The sequence below is a fragment of the Chinchilla lanigera genome, unplaced genomic scaffold, assembly GCF_000276665.1.
Source record: "Chinchilla lanigera isolate Chin_1 unplaced genomic scaffold, ChiLan1.0 scaffold00038, whole genome shotgun sequence".
Classification (NCBI taxonomy): Eukaryota; Metazoa; Chordata; class Mammalia; order Rodentia; family Chinchillidae; genus Chinchilla; species Chinchilla lanigera.
The window spans coordinates 60,482-88,092 of NW_004955439.1; the positions used below are offsets into that span (position 1 = coordinate 60,482).

Genomic DNA, 27,611 nt, shown 5'->3' on the forward strand with positions numbered 1-27,611 from the left:
TTCCTTCACTGGAAAATGTGCCCTTGTGCTTGTTTTGAACCGAGCTGCCATGTAGAAATTTCCCAGTGGGCTGGTGCTTGCTCACCTGACGTTATACACTCCACAGTGAGAGCAAACAAGAACTGGACAGCAGCAATAGGACACAGATGTCTAACACAGATTTCTAATGACACGTCTTTTAACAGACTCATACTTTATTTTGACAAAGTTAAGATAGAAAAATATCATAATGTGAATATAGCAGTTGCTCTTTTGTAACATGGTTCAGGATGTGAAGTGGGACTTGGAATTGCTTATAGGAAGGTGTCTCTTCTGGCTGGACTGCAGTCAACACACAATTACATCTCAGCCATTGCATCTGCTTGAAAGAATATTACACAGTAAAACTGACTTTTTCAAAGGCTATGGCACTCAATAATAAATACTATAAAGCCAGAAACCAAAACAACTTTTTAAATATTTTTGCAATTACTAAAAGCAAACTTGAGACATTATAATCAAAGCTAAGAGCTCATATAGGCAAAATAGCTTCAGTGTTTTTTTTTTTTTTACCAATATAGAATAGTAGAACATTTATTTTTAAAAAACAAGTGAAGCAAAATTAGAGTAAACAGGATATTTCAGATGACTTTAAACAGTAAACATCAATTTAGTGTATTTATAGCTGTCATTCAACAATATACTCTTTGCCCAGCCGGCAATAACAACTGTATTTCTATCATTAAAAATGTGCCCCTGAGGGTAACCTTTGAACTTATTAAGCAATCACTTTTACATTCTATCTTTGGAGGTGGTGGTTGAAGGACTCTTGGTACATGCAGATATTTGGTTATGGTTGTAAAGACAAAAACTAAATGTGCCAGGAGTCGAAGCTGAAACCACTGTTTGACCTTGTTAAGCACCCTCACACTTTTGTTCCCTCGGTGATGCAAAGGTAAAGCCCAGCTAGTAACTCACATGGGTGCTCACTGTGTTGCTTGTCCCTTTCAGCTTGTTTCTCTGCTTCCCTTCCCTACTCCCCAAAGAATAAAAATGGGAGAGCCCTCATTAAAATGTTATTTCTAACATATAAAATAACTATGTGTACATATGTACATACATGCACATCCCTTTCAAGGACTGGGTAACTCCTCATTTTCTATCAAATAATCCTTCTTCATGTACTTGGTTCCCCTAACTAATCTCCACACTTCCAGATAAGCATCCTTTAAGGACCTCCGACTCCCTTCTTCGGAGCTGTCTGAGAGGGGTGAGCTCCTAGCCACCGGCGGGACCCCTTGGTGGCTGCCTGTCACCTCTAGTACACTCTGCTGAGTGGAGCTACTTGCTCCCTCCCCACCCCCTGACCCACCATTTCCATCCTCCCCAGGCAGCTCCTCCATCACGAAAGGCAGCTGGTCTCCACTTGGCTTCCTTTCCTCTCCGGGGGGCTTCGACTCCAGGTCCTCGTAATTGCTTTGCCTTCTGGTCTCCACGAATTTCGCCACACAGTAAATGATGGAGCCCAGGGTGTTCACCACGACGCCGGCAATGAAGAGAGACGTAGGCTCCACGTCGCTGAAGGCCACCATGCCCACCGTGATGGTGGCAATGCTCTTCACCACACCCACGAAGCTGGTGGTCACCGCCGAGTTAATGTAGGTACAGTGCAGGGTGGTGAAGTTCATGGCGCAGCCGATCAGGATGCAGGCCACAAAAATGCAGACCATGGCCGGGTCCTTCCAGCCGGGGAAGGTCCAGGCGTGGATGGAGTCCGTGCTGGCGAAGGAGCAGACGACCAGCAGCGGGGTGGCCGAGACGGCGATGACATACTGCGCGGTGAGCGGCCCGTGCTCGGTGTCTGCGCTTGCCTTCTGGATGAGCACCAGGTAGGCGGCGTGCACCAGCACTGCCAGCACTCCCGTGACGTACCCGAGGGGGTCGCCGGTCAGGTCGCCGGCTCCTGGAGCGCAGCACAGAAAGGAAAAAGAGAGAAGACACCGGGTTGGGGCGGGTGGGTTCCCAGTGGGGCAACACATCGAGTTGGAAAGTAGACGCGGTTGGCGCCCCGGCTCTGCCTATCGACTTTCCAGGTACCTAAGAGACGCCCACCGCGCCTGGGCCACCGGGTAAAATGTTACAGCCAAGCTCAGACATGCACAGTGCGATGCGCACGGAGAGGTCCCTTCCTGCCATGTCCCCGGGTCACTCATCATCCTCTGTCTCTGTCAAAGGCCATGGTGGGCGCAGGTGCTCTCAGGGTAGGCGCTCTGGCTCCCCTGGGCTCGCACCGAGGTCACCTAGGCTCGTGGTACCGCTACCCCCGACCCCCCTGGAGCATCGGAAGGGAGAGGGTCTGGCTGGTGGAGTCCCACCCCGGCTGGGCCATCGCCGAGCGAAGGGCGCTTCCACTCCGCCTCTCCAGGTCCCAGGCCGGGATCCCCGAGACCCACAGCCCCTGCCTGCTCCCATCTGTCCGACCGCCGACCCCAGCCCGCGTCTGGGTCCCACACCGACCCCATTCGCCTCAAGCCCGCAGCCCCCCGCCCGCCTGCAGCCACCCCAAACTGCCCTGGGAGCCCAGGCTTCGCCCCGTCCCTCCCCCATAGCAGCCCCGTGTGATCCAGAGAAGTTCTCGGCCCCCTCCTTCCGGCTCAGTCCAGGGCTGGACTCCGGCTCTGCCGCGGGAGGAAGGGGTTGAGCGCGGAAGCCCGGGCGGGGGCGGCGGGAAGGGCGGTGCGCGGGGACTGGGGCGGGGGTCGGAAGCCTGGTTACTTGGTGGGGGACCCTGAGGGAGGCGGCCGGAGCGCTCCGGGGCTCCGCTGGGTCTCCGGGCAAAGTCCCTTTTGCGAGGCGAACTACCGCTCTCAACGCGCTCCACCTCTCCCAGCCTCAGAGTCCCCACCTGGGAAGGCGGGTGCTGCTCCGAGCGACCCCGCCGCCTGCGCCGGTGGGGTGGGCCGGGGGCCGGCGCGGGGCCCGCTCACCTGCCAGGGCGGCGCCGCAGGTGGTGATGAGCACGGCCGCGAGCACCCCCGGCGAGGGCGCGCCGTTCTTGAGCACCAGGACGCCGATGAGCATGGTGACCAGGGGCAGGCAACGCTTGAAGACCACGTACATGGGCAGGCTGAGGCCGCGCAGGGACCAGAGCGTGAGGCTGGACTGCAGCGTGGAGAGCACCGCGACCCCCGCGAAGGAGCGCGCCAGGCTCAGGCTGAAGGGGGGCACAGCGACGAGCCCGAGGCGCCGCAGCAGCTCCAGGCTCAGCGCCGCGGTGGAGCTGGTCAGGCACTGCACCAGGGTCAGGAAGGTGAACTGGTAGCGGCTGATGAGGAACTTGAGCAGGATGTTGAGGGAGCCCGAGAAGACCCCATGCGCGATGGCCACCGAGATGCCCAGCAAGCGGCCGCGGCACAGCCGCCGCATCGCGCCGGCCCCACCGCACCCGGCAGTGGCGGAGCTCGGGGGCCCGCGAGAGGGGGCGCAGGGAGCGCAGAGGACCGAGGGCGGCGGGGGAGCCCGCCCAGCGCCGCGGCGAGAGGCAGCTCCGGCCGGGCGTCCTCGCGCGCGGCGGCTCGGCGTCCGACTGCCCCGCAGCAGCTCCGGGGAGGCAGGGGCGGGGGCGGGGGACTCCGAAAAGTGGCAGGGTGGGGGGGCCGGTGTGAGAGGAGTGGCGGGAATCCTAGCGACAGCGACGTTTGAGTAGGTGACGAGCGCGGTGGGTCGCGCCCGGCGGTTTCCCGGCCCGGGAGACGCTGTGCTGAGGGAAGCCGAGCGGCTGCCAGAGCGCGGGACGGGCCTGCGCCCCTCGGCACCCAGCGCCCACCCGGCTCCCGCTGTCCTCCTGCAGCCGCCGAGCCGGGGGGCGCGGGTGGCGGGGATCCCGGGCACAGCCACAGACGAATTTAGAAACAACAGCGCTCGGGGATCGAGCACCGCTTATTGGTCGCAACAAGTGAGGGCGCCCCCAGGCCCCTTGCCCGAGTGCTGCAGCGAATTTTCCACCCACGGTCTCTCCCAGCGCAGCCGCGGGAGGAGAAGCCCATCGGTGCGGGCGCGCCACGGAGCCCCTACTAACTCTTGATCCGGGCACCGACTCCGGAACATTGCACGAACCCGCGTCCGGGGCGAGCTCTGGAGCCCCGGGTTCGTCCCGCTCCGGCGCCGGGCGCTGCACACCGGGTTTGCGCGCCTTCCAGGAAGGGTCTTGGGAGAAGGCGCGCTGCTCTGCGGAAGCTTCCGCAGGCAGATCCTGGAGGAGGAGGCACACATTCAAGCGAGGCTAGGACGGGGGAGGAAAAAGCAGAAACGAAGTCTGTAGCGCAAGTAGCCACTACCAATTCTGGAGGAGCGTGGAGGAGCCGCTACCCGAACCGTAGCGAGGAGGGGTTAGATGTACTGGCTCTTAGGGTCTGGGTGGGTTGGCAGGAGTCCAAGGCCTTCCGCCCTGGCCGGGAGGCTCCTTATCACCTTATTGGATCCGGGGAACGAGTCGCAGTGTTGGGGCCAGTCCCGGGTCGCTTTGGGGAACAAGGCGAGGACAGGAGTGTGGGTATCACCTGCCCTACCAGGGTACACCCTCACCCCTCAGGACTTGTGAACTGCGTGCTTCCCAGATGGCTGAGATAAAAAGAGATCCCCCCCAGGTGCCAGATTTTAGTGACTTTGATATCAATTCAGTGCCCTGGGAAGTAACGCCAGAACGGTAGTGAATTCAGCGGCAGAGCGGCTCGCTCAGCTCAGGTCATCTCTAAGCGCCAGGCATGGTTTTTTCCGCTACCTGAACTGTGTGGCCTTGCCAGAGTTCAGGCTGGAGGAAGAGAGTTCGAAATCACTACGCTCCTTCTCTTTCAGTTGCTGGCTCCGGTCCACTTCTCTTTGGCACCGGGAGAAGCAATCTCCTGAACTTTAAATGCTGCACCACCTTGCCTTGACACACCCGATCTGTTTATCTCCCCCGACTCTTATTTTTCCATCTCCGGGCTGAACCCGACCCTCCAGGCCAGAAGTTGAAGCTGCGGAAGAAAACAATTACGACAGGGATCACAGCATCGCCGCTTTCCTTCGTCTAAGCCAGCTTTTTTTGTTATGGACGCTCACTTTGGAGAAAGAGAGATCAGTCTCAAGCAGTCGACTAGGTCATGTGCCCAGTGCCTCGTAGAGCCACCTTCCTGTCCCCGACAGGTGGACGTTCAGGAAAATGTTTGTTAATGGCCCAGGATGCTAACTTTCCAGGAATAACAGTGGACTGCATTACACTGAAAATACGTGCTTCCGGTTCCCCAGGGAGCTCTCGGTTTTTATTGCTAAAAGTTGTGGTTACACACTGCTGGCTATTTAAGGAACTCTGTTCAAGAGCTGGTGTTATTTCTCTAGGAAATAAGCCTGAAGCAGCAGTTTAAATTATGTGTATGTGTGTGGTAAGTATTTACTCAAGATAGAGACAGAGATTAAAAAACTGAATATTAACTTTTTAAAGACATCAGCAAATAGCAGATTTCTGCTTCTAGGCTCATTCTAATTAAAGGATAGCTGCCTAACTATCCTCCGTGAATATTATAAAGAAGTGGCAGTGTAGACCTAGTTTGCAGATGATTCATTTCTTCCAGCAATCATAATTGCTTCCATTTGTGATACTAACATTAGGTAGAAGACTGCCTTACCCATTTCATTTAGGCAAGACTGTTTAGCTTAATATCTGAAACCTACAGCAGCATGAAACAGCACATTTTCTCCATTTTATTGCATAGATTCTTTATTAGGGCTCTAAAAAAAATAAAAACTTTAATCCCTCCTCTGGCAAAATCATTTACTAGATAAACTCCTAAAGAAAGGTGGGAAAAGATAACAATACTATGTTTAGCAAGGTTAATTGAACAAGAATGTGGATCTGAGGTCAAATAGCTATTTGGCCAACTGGCCAAAGTATCAAGGGTCTAGACACAAGCTCTTTATCTTTAGAGCTACTCAATAAATATTAGTGGCATTAAATCAATCAGTTCATTCATTCAACAAACATACAGAGCAAGTACTCTGTTCTAGGTAGGCTGTTAAGCCAGGGAGAATTGCAATTGGAGCACTCAGTCAGTCCTTAGGGATTCACAGGTTAGGGGAGGCAACACAATGTAGCTAATGCAGCAGGGAAGTCTCCCAGCAGGGAAAGGGGGAGTCCAGGAGGGGAGCTAAATCAGTTTGACTGGAGGAGCAGAGAAAAGAACACCAACATTTTTTCAAAATTTTACTTAGGTCATTATTTTTTATTGCAAAAGTAACATGTTCGTTGGAATATGCAAGAGGAAAACAAATTTTATAACTAATGAGTAGGGTTTAAGGCCCTGGGTTTGATCCCCAGCACCAAAAATCAAATAACAAATATATATATATATATATATATATATATGTATTTCCCAAGTGTCCGGAATGTGCTAGTTTAAGAAAGCACACTGTGATCAGCTTTCAAGACTGTTACTAATGATCCGTTGCTTTGTCAGATTCACAGGCTGGCCGACTTCTCCCACCCCGAACTAACAGGGTCTTCATGACCAACAGAAGATGCTGGAAGTAGGGGCAGGCCACTGCTCAGGTTTGCTTAGGAAGGACGGAAGCTTTTGCCTTGGATTTTCTTTTCCTTCCATCACTTGGTTTGGGGGAGATCAGATGCCAGGCCACAGGGACACCTGGGACAGATGGCCCGTGCTTGGGCTTGCTAACAACCATGTGAATGACTTGGGAAGCCGATCCTAACAGGGAAGTGACAGTTTAACTAGATGTCAGGAGAAAACCGGAGCCAGGACAACTCAGCTAAGCCGCTTCTGGATTCCTAGCCTACAGAAGCTGTGGGATCATAAATATGAGTTGTTTTATACAAAGTTTTGAGGATACTTGTTACATAGAAATAGGTAACTGATACTTTATTTTTCCACATCAGGACATCACTTACTCTTTTAAATGACTGTTCTTTAGTGTCACCTTTGTCCTGTAGACAGGCATTGAGGATTTACTATGACATAGGCATGACCTTCAATGTCTGTTCCAGCCCATACTTCAGGTATTTCAAGGCCTTGTAAGTGGAACTGCTGGATCAAAGGGTAACTTAAATTCTTGATTTATTGCAAAACTGCCCACTAAAAAGTGTGTAATACTGCTTCCATATTAAACAATATTGGATATTATTAATATTTTAAATGTTTGCCAAACTGACATGCAAAGACAGGGGGGATCTCATTTTAATTTGCATTTCTTTGCCATCACGGAGACAAAGTCTGACTAAACACCTTTCTGAAGTGTGTTAAACATTTGCCTTTCTACATCAGTGAAATGTCTGATATCCTTTGTCCACTTGTGTTTGGTTGTCATAGTGATTTTATGAGTCTGTATAAATTCTGGATATTAACTGTATGTTGCTACGATATTTTTCCATTATAGCCTCTCCCTTAAGTTTACTGTTTTCATATTGTCAGCCTTTCTCTTCAGTTTCACATACTCTCATTTTTAAATGGTGGGTAAGAACGTTCCAAGTCAATATGGAGCACTTGAGGCACACGAAAAGGCTGGACAAAGATGGAGAAGAAAACCTAGGTGAGTTCCACGCAGAGTTTGCGTGTTGCTCATGAAGAGAAAGAGCACGCAGAGAGGCAGGACCAGACCAGAAGACCTGCCTGCCTGGTTAGTGAGCCTGAACTTCTTCCTGTAGGCAATCCTGCAAGCAAAGAAAGGTTTTACACTGAAATGGGGATAATCAGATTGCAGTTCAGAGCAGTCTCCAGCAGCTGTGTTGAGCAGGATGGCTCTCCGGGCACAGAACTGGAAACAGACACACCATTTAAGAAGCTGCAGTTGTCCAGAGAAAAGCTAATGATGGCTTGAACTGTGGCAGTGGTTAGCTTGAGTGGAAGGGACAAAAATGGAGAAATACTTACAGTGAAAAGGATAGGACTTTCAATGTGTGGGGCACGGCGGCTGGGGATATAGTTCAGTGGCACAAGCGCCTGCCTGGCGAGCACAAGGTCCTGAGTTCAATCCCCAGCACTGCAAAAAGAAAAAAAAAAACGTGTGGGGCACGGAGTGGTGGGCAGTGGGGAAGGAACGAAATGGTGTGTTGGTCTTTAGGGCGGCCTAAATGTGCATTTAGCTTAACTCTACAGTAGTAAGTGAAAAGACATGTGCAGGAGGCAGCGCTGGTTTAGTAAGCAAGGTGCAATTGGGTGGAACAAAATGAGTGCAAAACCTTGTGGGAGATCTAGGTGGGGAAGGCAGGAGGCATTCAGTAGTCAAGTGTGTGCGTGCGTGTGTGTGTGTGTGTGTGTGTGTGTGTGTGTGTGTGTGTGTAAAAACTTGTCAAGTGCGTTAGCACATCTAAGGAGAGGCCAGTTAAGAAATTAGTAAGAGCACATTTTTGGAAGCGCTCAGCTAAGTACCAAGGGCAGAAAGGACAGCTGGCTCTCAGCCTGCATATCCCAGGGGCCAGAGGACTTTATAGGATCACTCAGACTCAGGCTCAGACTCTGAGGTCTTCAGACTTGGGAAGCTGATTTTTGTCAGTTCTCCAAGGGATGCTCAAGATCTAGTCACCACAGAGGCCCGGATCTTGACTGTTGCTCAGTGAGCCAGTTTCTGTTATTCCTAAGGAGGCCACATGGCAGCACCAAGGGCTTCGATTCTGTCACTGCAGACTTCCAATGCAGTCGCGTTACTTTCGGGCTCTTTTACGTTCTGAGAACCTCGGCTTCCTTGTCCACACAACAGGCCCGGCTGCTTTGCAGGGAGGCTGGAAAGATTAAAAAGGGTGACACATGAGAGGCATCTCAGAGAACGCGCTGACCACAGATGGGTGGCTGGGAGCTTCCTCTCCCTTCATCCACTCGTGCGTGCTGCCCCATCACTGCAGGTAGACGCAGCTCTGGAGCAACACAAGATCAACGCCGACTTTGTCGCCTGGGAGGAATGACTGGCTGTCCAGAAGTGGCTGAGCTTGAGCTACCAAAGTTCACAACTCGTGCACATGCTCTTTCAGGAGATAATCCACGTCTGCCCCTCACTTTCCAGGACTAGCTCCAGGGAAGAATGTGGGGAACGAAGTGTCCAGCCACACTCTTCCATACCAACAGGCTCCCAAAACCTGAGTTATGGGTTATGAACTTAGGGTTTTAAACACCTCTAACTCCCTAAAACAGAGAAGGAAATGAATCAAGGGAGATGTTGGCTTTTAAATCAGTAATTTTTGTTTCAAAAGATACACAGTAAATTATTGTATTAGTATAATCTCTTACATTCTAGAGGGAAAGGAAGTTTACTTCATTGTAAATGTGAGCTGGGTGAGATACCTTGTCAAGGTCCTTATCGCTTGTGCTGATACAGAGCACATGTACTGTGGATCTGCTGTGTTGAACCACACCTTGGCGTGGTGCCTTTAGTTCAGGTGAAGGGAAGCAACAAGGAAAGACTCCGAGACATCCTGTGCAACTCTAAGGATGAGGTCGAATACTTCATTACAATCCACTTATGTTAAGTGGGGTCAACTTTAATACTAGTATTGCTGCTGTAAGAATCAGAATGGGCTATATGTTCCCAAAGATCATTCATGCAACGAACATTTACTGTTATCTTCTATGTGCCAGGCCTGGCGTGAGGACAGAGTCCCTGCCCTCAGGCCATGGGCACTAGATCATGTGACCGACCACACGTATGAGGCTAGAAGCCATAGGCACACATCTCTGGCCCAGGCAGTGGCAACATCACTGAACTCTGAGGTCTGTATTTTCCAGCCCCACTCTTGGCTCGACGTTTTTATTCTACCTTTGAACCTATGCTGTCTTCTTTTGCTATCTTAAGTTGTCTTAATTTTTTTCTGGAACAAATAAATATGTAAATAATATAAATAGATTTCTAATTTATTTTTTGCTATGATTATTTCAAATATAGTTTGCTCTTTAAAAATTCTTAAAACTTAATTAGAATTTCTGCCATTTATAGCACATGTTAATACTATATAAAACAATAAAAATAGTTTAACAATGTCCTTTTTACAATTTTATTTTAAAAAGAACAAAAACAAAACAAAAAACAAAACAACACAAAAACAATAAAAACGATACAGAATTTCAAAACAAGATGACAGGATGTCATACAACGGTTGTTGCATTACATATTGTTATCTTCAAAGTAGTTGCCCAGATTATCAGACATACGCCTGCAAGAGTGATCAAGTTAAACATTAACTGTTCCTTTCAATAAACCAATAGGAATTAGTAGTACAATTATCTTAGCTATCTTCTATATATATATTTTTTCCCTTCTTTCTTTTTCTTTTGTCCTTTAGCTCATCTCAGTTGTTCTTTCCTTTTGAGCAGTTTCTTTCCTTTTCACAATATCTACTGCACTGTCTCCCCTAGCATAAGAACCTGAAAGAGTTAATAATGTCCTTTTAAACTATTTTTTCCCCCAGTTTTCAGTATCTACAAATTTTTCAAAGATTGAGGGAGGAGGCAAGAAGGGTGTGTAGCATTATTTAGAAATAGTTTTAAGGATGTTCCCATAAGCCTTAATAGGACTTAAGTCTTTTTGTTTAGTGGACAGATTAAAAATGTTTTGATAGTAGATAAATGGGAAGGGAGAAATACAGAATCATGTATATTATCTAAAGGTTGAATAAATGTTAAAAAAAATAACAGGAAGATCTTACCTCACAGCATTCTATGTTCTTAGAGGATAGCAGCAGTTCTGGAGAGAATTTCATTCAGCTACATGTTGGGCACATAGTAGATGTTCAATAAATAACTTCTGAATAAATTAAATCTGTTAGAGCCCAAATGTAAACCACAGCTACATTCACATCACACATATTATTGTATCCATAGATATCTATATTTAAAATGTAGTCTTACTGGGGATGTCACAAAACAATATATGTTCAAGACATGCAGTTTGATTTTTATCAACAGCAGTGATTATATTTTATATAAAAATGACAAAAATGAAACATATGGCTCTCCATACAGTCTACTGATTTCTCATATTTTAATCCATTTTACAATACAGAGATTTCATTTCAATCAGTAGTATAAATCAGATACACCAAAACATCAATTATGTCTTAGGATTTTAAGATATATGGCTTATGTACCAGGCTTGCAGAATGACCCAAAGTCTTTATTATTAGCTGCCTCAAAACTGATTCCAGGGTAAATCTGAAGAATTTGAAATCTGAACAGCATATAAAAGCATAATATCTATGTTTTCAATAGTCAATTTACTGGCTGGTAAGTAATTCTTCACCAACATCCTCGTTTCTGACCAGAGCAGTATGTGTCAAGCAGGAATAACAGTAAGACAGGCAGGGTCGTATATCTTTATTGTTTCATCCCAAGAACAGTCAGCCACCTACAAAGCCGAAACAAAATAAGAAACACATTTAGGTGCACAAAAATTCAAAACTGGCAGCAAAAACTGAAGTCATTTAGTGTGTATAGCATTCTTTTATGCAGGAAAAACCAATGATATCTTTTTGAAAAATGGCCTATTTTCTCCTTCATGATACACTTTGGGGACTGTTTCCAATGGACTGAAGTTGCCTACAAGGATTTCTTCCCCCACTGGAGAGTTATGTAGTTCCGTACCTCTTGAGCTAAATGTTGAAAAGACACACTCCTGGACTGAACTAAGAATTTTACTCAGCAGGTAATTTAAAATTGTGTGATGGTAGAAAAGTAGGGAGAGAGAAATACAGCATCTTGAGTACAGCATCTGTTATGGCTTATGTCTAGATGTCCCCCCAAAGTCTCATGCAGTCAAGGGGACAGAGTTTTTCAGAGGTGGCTTTGGTCCCATTTCGTTGTATCTCCCTATTTGTACCTTTCGGAATGGTAATGTCTATCTTGTGCCATTGAACGTTGAAAGTGTTTAACTTTCTCTTCAGTTGTGTAGGGTCTTGCAGGTAAGAGTCTGCCTTAAATCTCAGAGGAAACTTTGGACTTGGACTATTCAGCAATGCTGAAAATGTTAGGATGTTGGCATCTGTTGGCAATGGACTAAATGCCTTTTGCATAGAGGGATGTGCACGAGTCTTTGGGATGGCAAGTATAGAATGTTATGGCTTTGTGTCCCCCACAAAGCCTCACGCAGTCATAGGGGTGCTTTTCAGAGGCGGCTGGATCTAGAGTGTGACGTGCTGGGATTATTAAATCAGCCCACTGATTGGCTTGGCATAGTTCCGGCTAGGATTGAGCGGGTGAGTGCTACATCCGCCGTAGGGTGAACAGCCTGCATAAAATATAAGGGAGAAAAGACAGCAAATGTGCTCTTAACTGCCTGCTTGCTGTGGATCGTTTCTCCTCTCCTCCTTTAACTCTGGGTGTCAGGTATTTTGTCTCAGCAACAAGAAAAGTAACTAAGACGGTATCTAAAAAGATTTGAATAAATTTTAGAAAATTTAAGTCATGTCTTTGGGGTTTGGGAGGAAGACAAAGTGCACCTCTTGCCTTCACAAATGGGCTCATTCTAGACCGAGTGTGGAGAGCGCTCTAGAGACTCTCAGAGGAGGGGCATGGGATTTTCACAGGCCCTGGACTGCCATTGGCGGAGCTGAGCTAGAACCAGTGCTTACACCGGCTGTGGTTGTTGTCTCCATTAGAAATGGTCCCTTGTAAAAGGCAAACTGTCCATCATTATTTGCCTAGTCCTGCAGTTAGAAGTTTTTATACCATGTGACACAGTGGCATTATGTTAATTTACCCCTGACTCATGCACATGTGTGTTTTTAAGTGTTGCACCTTTAAGAATGTAAAGTGTCAACTATCGTGAAGAAGGGAATCAGAGAAGACAGGCCTCTCCTGCAAAGTATCTATAAATTATGTTTCTGAATTCCTATTAAACACTCTTTAATCCATTTTCTTATTTATTCAGGACTTATAATAACTAACAAAGGTCAAAGCCACTGAATCAGCAAATGTCCATAAATCAATACTTGATAATACATGGAAGATCTAAAACCATACTGATATACAGAATTATGAATTGATTCAAATTAATGCAAATAGTGGCATTTCTCCATTAAATAATTAAATTCCAACTAGTTCTACAATTTTAAATAAGCTTACAAGCAAATATGTTTTTTAAAATGCACTTTACTAAACTAAAAAAGAGATTCCAGATTCTTTCAGGCTGGTACTATGAAGACCTCCCAGTAAGGAAAAAAGATCATATCGTATGATCCCTAGGGGTAGTGTCTCGTTAATTACCATCAGCACCCACGGTGCTGCCCCTTTAATTCTAGGCCTGAGTGTCAGGACAGGACCTGCTTAATGTCCCGCAGTACCTATCAGTGGTCATTTTAAAAAGACTGTGCTAAAAATAAGACCTGACAGACAAACATTAAAAAGACTACTAAGGTAAAAAGTGTTAGCAAGAAGACAAGGCGAAAGGCATGAGAATAAATAATCTGCTTCACAGGATGAGGTCCACTCAGCCTTCAGGTGGTCAGAGAGGAACCTTTCCTAGCTCCCACCCTGTTTCCTGAAATCCTCAGAATGCACTCTGGCCAGGCAGACTCCTTCAAAGACAAACTCATGTTAGGAGGATGAGAAAGGCAATAAAATATCTCCTTTTCCATGCACTAAACCATCTTTGACCTCAGTTTCAGTCCTGTGGATAAGGACTGACCTCTCTGACCATCAACTTGCTGTGAGAAAAAACTGTGAAAGATCAAGACCGGCAAAATATTATTTAGTGTCCTTTTAGTGGAATAATGGTAGTTATTACCATTATTAGCTGTTCTGGGTTACCTAGTTTTATGGCTTATGTCTTTTATTGTCTTTGACTAGAGCATTTCATGATTTGATAGATTATAGAAAACTTCATAATACAAGTTATTCTAATTTATAAGGACAGCAATAAATGCTGTCCTGCGGAAATGCTGCTGATAGCCAAGAGATGACTCCAAACTTCCTTTTCTTATCCTGTGGATATTCACCAGCTTTGTTCTTATCATTAAATTCATTTCAGCATTCAGTGGATGCCTGTATGTGTCTAACCTTTGGTTCTTTTGAGCAAGCTATAATACCTTACAAAGATTAAATAAATAAGTTCAATAAAATCTTTGATACATGTTCATATTATGCTCCTGTGAAAGTCATGATCGCCATTAATTATCCTTTAATGAAAATTATCCTTTAACATGGCCACGCACAAGGATATAGCTTTATTTGCCTCAACAGGGTAATTATTATTTCTATGGGAGATGAAAATTCTTGTTTCTAATAGGATATAATACAGTGAGTTAATAATAAGGCACTTCCTTTAAGAAACATTATGGAATGGAGAGAAGGGATAGACAGTTATGCTAAAAAACAGACTGAGAATTATGTCTAAAATTGGGCATGAAATTAAAGGCAAATGATAACATAAAACAGATACTATGATCAATTTTCCAGTTTTAACAGTTTTTCCTAGTATTTAACTATAAGAGAAATCCAATGCCAAAAAGAGTGACTTAACAAAAGATACAATGTCTTTCTTCATTTGGCTGTTTTTAAAAAAGTTTCAATCTTCAAATAGATCAAAAGCATGCAACTAAACTGGTTTCCCAAAAGTATTTCCATTAGGCAGTGGTTCTCCATTTTTTTTTGGTTTGGTACCATGAATCGAACACAGGACCTCACACTTTCCAGGCAGGTACCGCACCGCTGAGCTATATCCCCAGCCCGGTTCTCAAATTTTGGTGTACATCAGAATCACCTGGAGGTGACAGAGAACTGGACCCATCCTCCTAGCCCTGGTTCTCAAAATGGGATCAGCATCTGTGGCATCACTTAGGGCTAATGAACACCATTGGTCTTTAAAGCAAGGTCCACAGATGGGCTTCAGAAAGCCCACAAGGAGGGGAGAGAAAATCCACAATTATCTGTAATCCAGGGGGACAGGACAAGGCAGCACTACGGGAGCCTGGTAGAAACAGCAAAGAGACCACTGTGACCAAATGTGAGGAAAGCAGACGCTTCCCGGAGGAAGCGTTACCTAAGCAGAGGCTTACAGAGGAGTGTGCTGTGGTCCCAGTGTGTTTGCTGTTGTCCGGGAGACAAGGGCACCATGACAAAGGGGGGATGATCTGGGCAGTGGCATAAATAAGAGTGAGTGAAGAACTGAAGTTCCAGCTTCGAGGTCACTAATTTGCTTTGTAACACCGCTGATGAAACACTTAACTTCTGATAGGAGGCTTTTTCTGAATGCGTGCTGGGGTTTCCCGAAGGCTGGTGCAAGGCATATCTCTTGGAGCCTCTCCCTGGCAGTATCCCTTCACCCGGAAGCTGCCACTGAGGTACACTGACTCCTGAGCTCGTGTGAATTTCCTCTAACCTGACACCAAAACGCAAACCTTCTCATCAGGACTCAATTAAAATGATTGACATTTGAGGAAAAAATGATTTTTCAAAATGTTGTATTGTTTTACTTAACGTGACATACAAACAGAGAATCAATCTTCATTATTTGTTTTTAAAAGCTGCTATCTCCCAGAGAAGTAAAAAAATAACTAACCTTACAAGGTTAGTCTCCATATAAGATATATCTTCAATGATTTCATTTTAAATTTTATGCAGCAAAAAAACATATTTTAAGTTTTAAGAATAAGCTCCCTACTAAGAATTACTTGTTATTGCACTAAACTGTCCGTTTCCTTCAAACATACAATGAAACACTCTTGAAAGCAAGAGTTTTATTATTTACCAATACAACCTAGTAATTTCTAAATACTGTTATGGCACAAACATCATGACATCATTATCAATGAGATATTGACAGCAACTATATTAAATATTTCAACCTTTTCTATGTGTAAAACACAGATGCTACAGAACCAAAAATTATTAATGAGATAAATGCTTTCAGTTAGAAGTGTATAATTAGAACTTAGTGGTGGATTGAGTAAGGTATGTTATAGGACATCTTCGATACTAATGGTCATAAATGCAGCCTTTTTTCTTTTTTGAGACAGTGTTTCACTACGTAGACCAGGCTGACCTCAAACTCAAGATGCTCCTGCCTCTGCCCCCTGAGTGTTGAGATTATGGGTGTGTCATCCTGTCCAGCTTAAATGCAACTTCTAGAGAAGGAAATATTATATTGAGAAAGCCAGACTTAAAATACATATGAAATTTAGAAAACAGATTTAAACCCTTGAACTTTATCAGTTCTCTTTACTTCAGTAAAATGTTTACACATGCCACTGATAAGATACTTCATCTCAAATGATTTGACATGGCTGTACAAATAACAAAGAATTCCAAGTGAACCATTAAGAGATTTACTTTATTGACAACTTTTCTACTCCTCATTTATCATTATTATTCTTTTTCTCTCAATTTTGTGTATAATTATTTTTGCCATTGGGAAACTTGTTCAATCTACTGTAACTACCTGTATGACATATGGCTTCCTTGGCAAGAATGAGTGGAAGAAACAGGCAAAAAGATGTACATAGAAAGAATGCCTTGTGAAAAAAAAATCACTAATGTCAACTCTAAATTTTGAAAAGGCAGCTTCATTATGTTACAATATACTAATTTTTGGCTAATAAGAGAAACATTTTACTTACTCAGATGTTTCAATAGAAAGTGACTAGAGGGGAGAATGTGATTTATTTTGTTAATCTTTCTGGATTTGTACAAAAGGAGAGAGTTAACCCAAACACTAATAAAACTTTTATATTTATTCAATATATTTAGCACACATGTATCAGGTACTTTAATCCACTATATATCTCTTAGCACTCACAATATTTAGTTGATGCTCAAAATAGGTATCGAAGCAAGAAGGAATGGAGAAAAAGAGAGAAGGAAAAGAATCGTCCCTGGATTCTTAAACATAAAAATATTTTGCACAGGCAGAGGTGGAGGAGAGCAAGGGAAACTCGCAAAAACACAAGGATGATAAATGATCAAGTGTAAATGGTCTGCAACAGAGAATTACATATGATGGTGAGAACTAAAATTAGAAAGAACACAGATTGTACTGAATCTTGAAAGCAATATGAGAGGCTCAGACTCTGCCTGAGGAAGGTTATTCTACCTTTGCAGGTGTCTAGGCAAAGATGACATAATGAAAATGACAATTTAACCACTGATTTGTGAGTGAAAACCAGACTATAACCCACACACTACGACATGACACTTCCTGACATGAGTATGGCAGGAGGTGAATGGTCAGAGTGGTTTAAAAGCATTACAGGAATGGTTGGCCATGAAGCTGCAAAAGAGAAAGACTTGTTAGGAGGTAAATACAGTAGTATCTGTATTAGAGGACAAAGGCCCCAAAAATGGCAAGAAGAATAAATTACTCTATTGAAGGAGCATAATATGTCTGGCCTTTATTCCAGTTTTATTTTGTAGGGTGTTTTATTTTGTGTTGTGTTGTGTTGTATTGTGTTTGGTGCTGGGGTGGAACACAAGGTCTCACTCATGTCAGGAAAGTGCTCTACTGCTGAGCTCTATCCCCAGTTTTTTCCAGTCTTTTTAAAAGATCCCTTATTTAAATTATATAATTTTCATCTGGAGTCTTACCATCTTTTATTTTTATTCCTACATGAATCCTACACACACACACACACACACACACACACACACAGTTATTGTTGCCATGTAAAAGTATTTTTTCTCATTTTGTTTTCTGACAATTGCTAGTAGTATAAGGTATTATTTTTGCATACTTATTTTTCCTGACCTTATTGAACTTGCATTATTTTTAATGGGTTTAAGGTAGATTTACTTGGATTACTCAGGTTGACTATAATATTAAGTACAAGAAGTGGTGGTGGTGGTGGTGGCAATTCTCATCTTACCCCTGCCTGTAATGACACCACTGATATATTTTCAGGTTAAGGACCAACAAAATCAAATTTGCACTACAGAAACCTCTCCCTGAAGGCAGTGTTGAGAATCTACAGACTAAAACAAAGAGCTTAGAAACCAGTTGTAAGAGGTACAAATAAAGCACAAAGAAAGCAGGCAGTTAGAAAGGCGTGGTTCAGACTTAAGAGATGCTGACTAACAAGAATCATAAACATGATGCCCCGTTGAGAGCACAGAGAGACAACGGAATTATGCCAAGTTTCTAAGTTTCTAGTCCAGCTCCATCAAGCAACCAACTATGTGTCAGTTCAGAATATTGCAGGAAAAGAAGACGCCCACTCACATCACACAGTAAAGGCAACCGGATAAGGGGTCAAGCACCGCTGGCCTAAACTTAAATGGCAGCTTCAAAGGGAAGTTACACAAAAGTAAGGTGGCTAAGACTGAGTATTGGAGAATATCTACTTTTAGAAGGACGGTAAGAAAGAAACTGGCAAAGGAGACAAAGATATTTTGCAAAGATGTAAAAGGAAAAGATTAGCGAAGTAGCATTAAAATCATAGGGGTGGAAGGTTTTTCATTGTCAAAATATAGCCCAATAGGAAAGAAGTTTGAGAAAAGATTAATTTGGTTTTCAGGAGGTCATCGGTGATGTTTTTTGAGCTTAACTTTAACTGAATGATGAAAGAAGACATAGGGCTTAAACGAGTAAATTTTGAGAAACCAAAGGCAACAAATAAATCTACTCATTCTAGATGTTTAATAACAGCAGAGAAATACAAGTCACTGGCACTGAGCTAGATCGATGAGGTCAAATGGCAGAAAGCCCCACAAAGCTTTGAAAATAGAGAAAAAACCCAACTGCATATTAAAAACAGTGAGTTACTGAGAAAGCAAAGACTTGGATGAGAAAACCAGTGAGATAATTAGGAACCCATAGGAAAGAAGGGAAAAAAATAAAGAGCATAAATATTTGGAGGTGACAGTCCTGCAAGAAAACACTTATTCTTGGAGACTTTGTTTTTACAGCCAAGTGAGACATAAGGCCACATGTCTAGATCCTCAGCCTGAAAAGGGCTGAAAAAAGATACTAGAAAAGATAACATTATCATGCAGATAAGCATGTGCTAAAAAAAAAATCAGAAAGACTTCAAAGGTAGGCTGTGTAGGACCAAGAGCCCTAATGAAGTTCTTTTAAAAAAGTAATCTGCAGTGTGCCAAGTTAGTGCGTTTACTTGGTTTTTAGAAACAATGTTTTACAGCTGAGAAAGGAAAAGAAATGAGGACGTGCGTGGCGGTAGTGGGCTTAGGTGTCACCAGTTCTGGGAAGCATCGCTGCGAGGGCTGCCTAAGGGTGCAGAGGACACAGACAGGCCAACCCATCCCTCTCAGGGTGCTCTAGGATCCTACTCATGGCTGGCTGTAGAACTTGAAGCTAAAAAACTACACAATTATGAAAGCATCAAAGAGGAAACAGTGGAGACCAGTGCCTGAGGACACTAAATGCTTCTGGCACATGTTCTGAACAGACTAGAGCTTAGTCTGTGACAGAGACAGAAAATGTCACCTGAGATAAAAGGTGAACACGACACAGATGTCCTGACTTCCAATAATGGAAGTCCCTTTCTACAGTCCAAGTTTTCAGACTTGTACTGAGAATTTTAAAGTATTTTTGCCCATTGTCAATCTTTAAACTTGATACTGAAGACTATGGAAACAGATTTGAACCAAAACATGAGCTGAATTTTTAAATGATACCTAATATTTTTAAATAAAATGTAACGAAGATACTCTCAAAAATACACATAAAGGACTACTTTACATCAGAACCAAATCAAACCATCTTGTGAAACAAAATGAAAATATACAAAATTTCTTTGACCTTATCTTCAGGAAAAATCTATAGTAGTTGCATCTCCTAGCATGGGTAGACTAGGCTATTCCTTCCTTTTTTTTTTTTTTTTTCCCCAGTGCTAGGGACCAAATCCAGCACCCAATGCATGCCGGGTGAGTGCTCTACCATGGAGCTACACCCACTGCCGTAGAATATTCATTCTTAAAGACTATGCTTACCAAGCATTTAGGGAGTCCCAGAATGATACAGGGTATGTAGTACAATAACAACTTTGAAAAATATGCATTCATAAAGAAAAAGACCAGAAGAGAGTAGGTACCATTGAAAAGGAGGTAAGGGGTAAGGTCTAGGAGAAGTTTCTGGAATGCTGGCAACGGTGTGTCTTCACTTAGATGGAGATTATATAGATGCATAACTCACTAAGCTGTACACCTTAAACAGGAGTGTATTTCAACATGGTTGTTACACCACAATTAAAGCTTTTTAAAAAAACCGAAAGGAAACATTAATGTAAGAGTTTTTCCTATAGTGATGGAACCACCAATAATCTTTTTCCTTTTTGCTAAATGTAATTTCCCAAATTTCACTGTGAGAAAAAAAATGAACTTCATTAAATATATAAAGGTTGTATCTTGGAATGAATTGAGAATATGTATTTTAAAAGACATTAAAGAAAGAAGTAACTATATCCCAAAAGGAATATACAGAGTCCACCAAAAAAAAAAAAAATGTATACAGACTTCAGCAAAAGAAAAAATAGTATGATGTTTTTTCAACAAATGGTGTTACCCTCGTATGGGAAACCTAGAGGATGCTGTACATCACAGTTGTATACCATCCTGCTGGCCCTTAGAGAAGAAACTGAAAATGCATGTGCAACCATCTCAGTGACCAAGGTTACCCAAGCAGCAGTTCACCATACTAACGAAGGTCTGGAAGCTCATGGCCACCACTCTGAACATCTCTTGTAATTGCAGAGGCCAAAGGTAATATTGTATTAATATCATGGTGTCTCAATAAATTTGGTATTAAAATATTTATACAAATTTTTCTTTTCCTGACGTGTATATACATTGTTTGGCAGCCTTTCTATAAAGATAAATGAACCTGCACCTAACTTATAAATACTACATAAAAATCACTGAGCATTCAGAGGAATAGTCGTGACACTGCAGAGCACAAGTCAGGAGTTCTAAAGATAAATTAATATAGAATTTCCAATTATGTAACGGTATACTGCCGGTCTAGTACCACAAAACTAAAAACATAAAAGGACTATTCAATTTAGAAATAATAAGGACAATGGAGAAAAGAGAAAATGCTAGGATTGTACAAATCATGATCAAAGAGAAAAGAAATCAAAGAAAAATTTCCTCAAGTGAAAGATGACTCCGGCCTGGTTAACAAGAGGGGGCGTGGAGTATCTCTCAGCAATTATCCTTTAAGAATGACCCCAGACACTTATTTGTCAAGTTTTAAACCTTTAAAGGCATGATCTTACATTCTGTGGGGAAGAAAGGCTGTGTAAGAACGCCTGTAGGCCTATTATTTTTAGATCCCTAAGAAGGGAGAAGCTACAAGGAAGAAGCCTTATAAATATAAGGACTCAGGTGAATCTCTTTAAAGACAGAATGAATATATTACGATAGACTGTCATAAGGTAACGTCAGGAAGGTCCTGCAGCTGCTAACCTCACAAGGGACAATAGGCTATTGAAAGCAGATGGAAAGATACTAAGAGGTGAAAGGCATTTTCTAAGAGAACACTATACGAACAAAGGATGAAATTAAATTAGCTGATACTCAGTGAACCTGACCACATGTTGTGAGAACAAACGTTATCTTTATTGTATTCATATACAGTATGTCAAAAATTACTTAAACCACAAACTCTGCCAATGAAGATCAGTAAAGCAGATGTTAAATGAATTTTTCACAGCTCCTCTCATCAAGAGCTGGAGTCCACATCCCACTCCCTGGATCCGGACTGGACTCCCAACTTGCTTTGCAACAAAAGGAATGGTGTGTGCCTTCCAGGCGCAGTCCTCAAGATCCTTGCAGCTTTTGCTCTCCCGCTCACAGGAGCACACCATTGCTAACTGATGCCTGGCCTACACACAGGGCCAGAAAACAAGGCCCACTATGCGCCTGAATGAGGCCATCTCAGCCCACCTAGCCCGAGTTAAATCACCAGATAACTGGCACCACCGGAGGGGTCCATGTGAGACCAAAGGACCTGCAGGCCCAAACTGCTGACTCACAAAATTGTGAACCAATGAAACAGTGTTGTTTTCAGTCTTTAAGACTGAAAGTCTAAGCCATGGTGTAGTTAGTTATAGCAACAGAGAAATGGTAAATCAAGTGAAAGAACAATGTCAAGCTATGCAAAAGACTGGACTCTTATCTCCCCTAGAAAGTTCAATATTTTACTTAGTAAAAACGTAATTTATGATAATATAAATAATTCAAATGCTTGTGTTAGAATGTATTGCTAGATATATGAAAAAACAAATATTGGTTGGGAATTATCATCTTAGTTTGAAAGAAAAGTTTAAAATCAACACGAGAATATCAATAAAGTTGAGATTAAAAAAAAAGAAGCTAAGATAAATTTCCAGAGAGGAAAATATTGCAACCACAAAATTGAAAATATACAAGAGTTAACCGATCCTAGGGCTTGGAGTTAGAAACCCTCGTCTTCAAATCTGAAATTTAATAGATCCAAAATCATCTACTGCTCTTTATATTTTAATTCGAAGTATTCAGACTATTTAATTTAATGTAATTTTTGAAATGGTTGTATTTAAAGGTTTCCTACACCAAAAATCATGTCATCTGGAGATATTTTTACTTTTCCTCTTCAGTTTAGATGCTTTTAATTCCTTTTTCTTACTAATTCCTTTGGCTAGGACTGCTGATGATGTGCTGAAGAGAAGTGGGGGAAGTGGACATTCCTGTTTTATTCTCAATTTTAGAGGAAAAGTTTTCAGACCTTTTTGTTTTGTTCTGTTTTTGAACTAGGGCCTCGCTACATAGTCTAGGCTGGCCTTGAACTCATAGTGATCGGCCTGCCTCAGCCTCCCAAGTGATGGGATTATAGGCACGTGTCACCACACCTGGCTGCTTTCAGTCTTATCAATGAATGTAATGTTGGCTGTTGGTTTTTTATATATGACCTTTATTATGTTGAGGTAATTGATCATTTTTATAATTCTGCTTTACTCAATGAATAGCTTGTTAGTTTACGTTTTGCTAAAAACTTCCTGATGGTTACTATAGGGTTTACAATATACATTGTGAATTTTCACAATCTATCTTCAAGTAACATTCTATCACTCTGAAATAAGAACTTTACAATGGTATACTTCCAATTCCTCCTTCACTCCCCCTGTTCTATTGCTGTCACACATTTTACTTTTGCATATAAATTGTCCCTTAAGGTGGACAAACCTATTTCTAACTGCCAAGAGATTTCCCATCTGAATGTCTAACGGGACATATCTTAAGCATAGTTATTAATTGTTCCTGTCCCCAAACTCCCCTCTTCTCTTAGTTCACTAAATTAAACCACTGCCCACTGTGTCTCCTAATCCTAAAAGTAAAACTTGATTCTTCTGCTTCTTTTATAGCCCGTTCCCAATCAATCAGTAAATTCTATGACTGTTATCTTCAAAATGTTAAGGTGAACCTTACAAAAGTTCCAGCAATTTAATATGGCCCAACATAATATATTCTTAATCTTTCCATCTCTCCACCTTTAGAACTTGACTTTAACTCACCCTTGTCTTTGTCTAGATTATTCAAGAGTCTCCCAGCTGGCCTCCTAGCTTTCACTCCTATCCATAGTCCACTCTCCCACAGCCAACGGAATTATGATTTAATCACAAATCAGAGTCTATCATTTTTCTACTTTAAACCTCCAATGGCTTTATAATGCAATTACAGAGGAAATCACTGTATGGCCTACAAGGCCCTACACAGTCTGGTCCCTGTGTACTTCCTATCACTCTCCCTCTCATTCTCCAGGCTCCAGCCACGCGGGCCTTCTTGCTGTCCCTTAATTATACCAAACTGATTACCATCTCAAGGACCTCACATTGCCATTGCCTCTGTGAAAAACATTCTTTTCTTAGATACTTGGAGGACTGGCTCCATTTTGTTAGTTTTCAGCTCAAACTTCATTTTCTCAGCAGCCTTCGATAGACTTTTTAAGAAAAGTACTCCTTCTTCAACGGTCTCTATCAAACTGCCCCAATTCTGAACAGCATTTGCTGTTACGTGCAATCATCTTATTAGTTTACTTGATAATTAGATTTCTCCCATGGTGTGTAAGCTCCCCGAGAGTAGAAGTCTAAGTCTGTTTTGATCACTACTTTTTCTCAATACCTAGATCAATGCCTAGTACAGAGCACTTGACAGATGTCAATAAACATGACAGAATAAGTCAATTGATGAATGTCATAAAAGCATTAAGAGAAAGTAAGAATACTTTTAGGGGATTAAAAATACATTAAATAATAATTAATGATATGACCCATATAACACACAGCAAAACTTAAAAGAACAACTGACTGACCCTGAATACCTACTGCTATGAATCAAATTGTGTCCACAGGCTGCAGCCCTAATCCCCAATGTGACTGTATTTGGAGACGGAAGTAGTTAAAATCAAATAAGGTCATAAGGGTGGAGCCTAGATCTGAAAGGATTTCATGTCCTTATGAGGAGAGGCAGCAGAGTTCTCTGCCTTCCTCCCCCTCCTCACATCCAACACAGAAAGACAAAGCTACAAGACCACCACCTGTACGCCAAGAAGACAGCCTTCACTGGAAACATCCTGTCGGATCTTGATCTGGGACTTGTAGCTTCCAGAACTGTGAAAATGACTGTCTACTGTTTAAGCAAGCCAGATTTGCTATTTTGTTATGAAAACTTCAGCATATTAATATAAGAAAAAACATAAAATTTGGTTAATAATCTCAACAATCAATTATTAAGAATATGACAAGTAAATCAGTACATATTTTGAAAATTCTACTGTTGAATACTATAAATCAAGAAGACAAGCATTCTTTCATTCTCACGTACCATAACAGCCCTGCTCCCCCCATCACAGGCCTGTTTATCATTTTCCTGTCTCTTCGTACTGATGACACCTGCTCATTTACATAAGCCTCATTTCCTATGGATCCCTTAAATAGGTCAAATACCAATTCTGATTATGAGCACTTGAGGTACAATGAGCTTCTCTTTCATAGAACCTGTCACAGTCATCCGTTCACATTCATGATCTGATGATCTGATGTAACTTGGATTATTAAATGCTTTATAAAGTCAGGGGCCATCCTTGCTTTTATTCCACCCTGAATTCCCCTGCAGCTAGCACAAGGTCTGGCATATGAAAGCATTTGTTAAAAGAATAAATGAATGACATGAAGAACTCAATCCAAGACTTCCCAGTGTTGACATTGTGTTCATCATGAATGAACTCCGGAGATTTCTGGGACATCTGAACTGTGCATTACGCCCCCAGACCTGCTGCTTATTCACAACTCAAAGATTCCTGTTTCTGCACCCCTGGTTGCTCGCAACACCAACTATTTCCTGAGTACAAATGGAATTTGGTTATCCAACTGGGAGAGACAGACAGCAATTGCCAGGCTACACACAAAATGTATGGTCTCACAATAAAATCTTTTTTATTCTTCAAGGACAGATGTCATTGATAAACCCTCTGTTCACAGGGTTCCTTTTAATAAGGCCAGTTTATGGAAGACTTAGAAAATTCTTGGCATTCTCCAAACTTGTAAAATAAAGGAAATAGAGCAGCCTCACACATCCCGGCCTGGGTCTCGCAGAGTGGAGCTAATAAAAACACATGTGAATGAATGCGTAGTGTGCATTTACACAGGATCCTTTCCTCGATACTGCCATGTATCAATGGGAACACTACAACTTGTTAAAGACTAGGGTAGAATACAAGTATAATTATCTTTTCAGTGCCTTGTCAGTCAATATATTATATAGTATTTCTGACTTGAATTTACCATTTCTGAAAGAGTAACACGTTTTTTAAAAATCATGAAGATTAGAGTGCAGAACATTTACTCTCTAGTCCCTAAGAGAACAAAAAAGGGAAAATAAAAAGGTGACTCATTAAAACAGAAATTCTCTCCTACTTCATTCTCCATCTGAAGCTTCCTGCTGGATATAGAATGTGGAGATGAAGGTGCCATCCAGAGGGAAATGACCCGACCATGTTCTCAACTGTTTAGTGCTGAACCTAGGACCGCATGCTCCTGACTCCCGCCAACCTCTGGGGACAGATCTCCTCTGTTCTGTCTTTCTCTTTTCCTACTAGGAGAGGCCTCCTCCAAGCCACCAACATGTCAGCTGTCACACAACCACACCTCTTAGGAAGGTTCCTTTTCCTTTCGAAGAAGTCAGTCTTTTAAGAGGCATTTTCTAGATACTTTTTATTCCCCAGTATTCCATTGCTCAAGTGCTACAGTTCATATAACAAAGGAGATGAGATGAATTAAATAAGTGTGCCTCGTTCTACCAACAGGCAACAATTTTATTCACAAAAGTAACACATCCCACTTGTGAACTGTATGGGTAGAGGAAAAAAATACAAGGTTGAACCCATTACCTGACTGGGGCTCTGGAGACTGAAATCTAAGCCACAAGTAAACTCTGTATGATGCTCCACTGTTTCCAGAAGGGGGTCAGGCTTTGAAAAGTTCCAGAATCTGTAAAGGTAAACAAAAAGAAATGACTTAAGTGCTAAAACTTCTAAAGATGTCATAAAAAAATAGGTTATTTGTCATGGAAAAAACTATCAAAACAAGCTCAACAAATTTATAAATGCAGAGCCACTACTGATCTACATAAAAATCTAATAAGGAAAAACATGTACTTCATCCTATTAGATCAAAAAACAAAACAGAATTATTAATCAATCACCCTTGTAAAGGGTTACTGTATTCCCATTCGGCCAACTTGTAGGGTGGAAACATAACAAGTTTTTGTTTAGAAAAAAAATTATACTGTACAAGGACATTTGAGATGAGAGACACTGTGCCTTTGTAGCAGTTTCTAAACACATTCATATCTTTAGAATATTGAATTAGATGAACTCCTAACATTTTGTGATTTTAAATTCTACTTCATTTCTCAACAAGAGACATGAAAAGATCTTAAGTTTAATTTACATTTCAACAGCAGTTCAAATTTTTTAAGATAAATCTGTTCTCTTGTAAAGCTCTCTGTAATTCTGAAACTATCATTTTAGAGGCACAACCTTTCGTATAGATTCCACATCAATGTAATTTTCAGAGTCAAGACACCCAGGAATATGTTTTCCTGGGCCAATATTATGTATTCTACTTCTCCTCTATAGACTGGGAGTGATATTTACCATAATACAGCTCTGATTTCTAGTGTTCAAAGTAGAATTTGCCCAATTTTCAATACACAAAATAGTACTTTAGCTTTCTAAAGCTTTATTTGCTCATCATCTTTTTTATTTGACTCTAAACATACTATAAAACTGGCACATTCAGAATCATAGAGTCATGCCCTTATTCAGTTTCTCTAATGATCTACAACATAAAACACACTGAAAGTTGGGCAGATCTCTTTGAAGGAGAGTAAACACACAGAACCAACAGCCATAGTTTGTTTAACTTGGTGATATTATTTCCCTAATAAATGCAGTGTTGGCCCTATTAAGTTTTGAAAAGAATTGTTGCTATGGATAATCCACCATGTAGGTACCAGAAAGTCACTGAATAAATAGTTCAGTGATTATCAGATTACTGAGAATACATCAGTATTCTATAGAATACATAGGGAGAACAATTTTACTTTTGAAAATTTGCCTATTCAAACAATTGCCTATTCAAACAATTCTGACGGACTCAGAAATCCCACTGGTCT

At 42.2% G+C, this 27,611-nt stretch overlaps 2 protein-coding genes across 2 annotated transcripts in view; both read right to left on the bottom strand.

Moving 5' to 3' along the window:
• Nucleotides 1–207: 207 nt before the first annotated feature.
• Slc35d3 (solute carrier family 35, member D3) lies at nt 208–3,487 on the bottom strand. The gene is made up of 2 exons (XM_005390458.2): nt 2,967–3,487; nt 208–1,942 (listed from the first exon to the last, which is right to left on the bottom strand). The coding sequence occupies exons 1-2, from the start codon at nt 3,403–3,405 to the stop codon at nt 1,113–1,115; spliced, it is 1,269 nt and encodes a 422-aa protein (XP_005390515.1). The 5' UTR covers nt 3,406–3,487; the 3' UTR covers nt 208–1,112.
• Nucleotides 3,488–10,820: 7,333 nt separating this feature from the next.
• Pex7 (peroxisomal biogenesis factor 7) overlaps nt 10,821–27,611 on the bottom strand; it is a 66,977-nt gene continuing 50,186 nt past the window's right edge. The window contains exons 9-10 of the mRNA XM_005390459.2: nt 26,323–26,422; nt 10,821–11,358 (exon numbers count right to left, since the gene is read on the bottom strand). Of these exons, the coding sequence (XP_005390516.1) occupies nt 11,287–11,358; nt 26,323–26,422 (172 nt within the window). The 3' untranslated portion in view covers nt 10,821–11,286. The remainder of the gene's footprint in view (nt 11,359–26,322; nt 26,423–27,611) is intronic.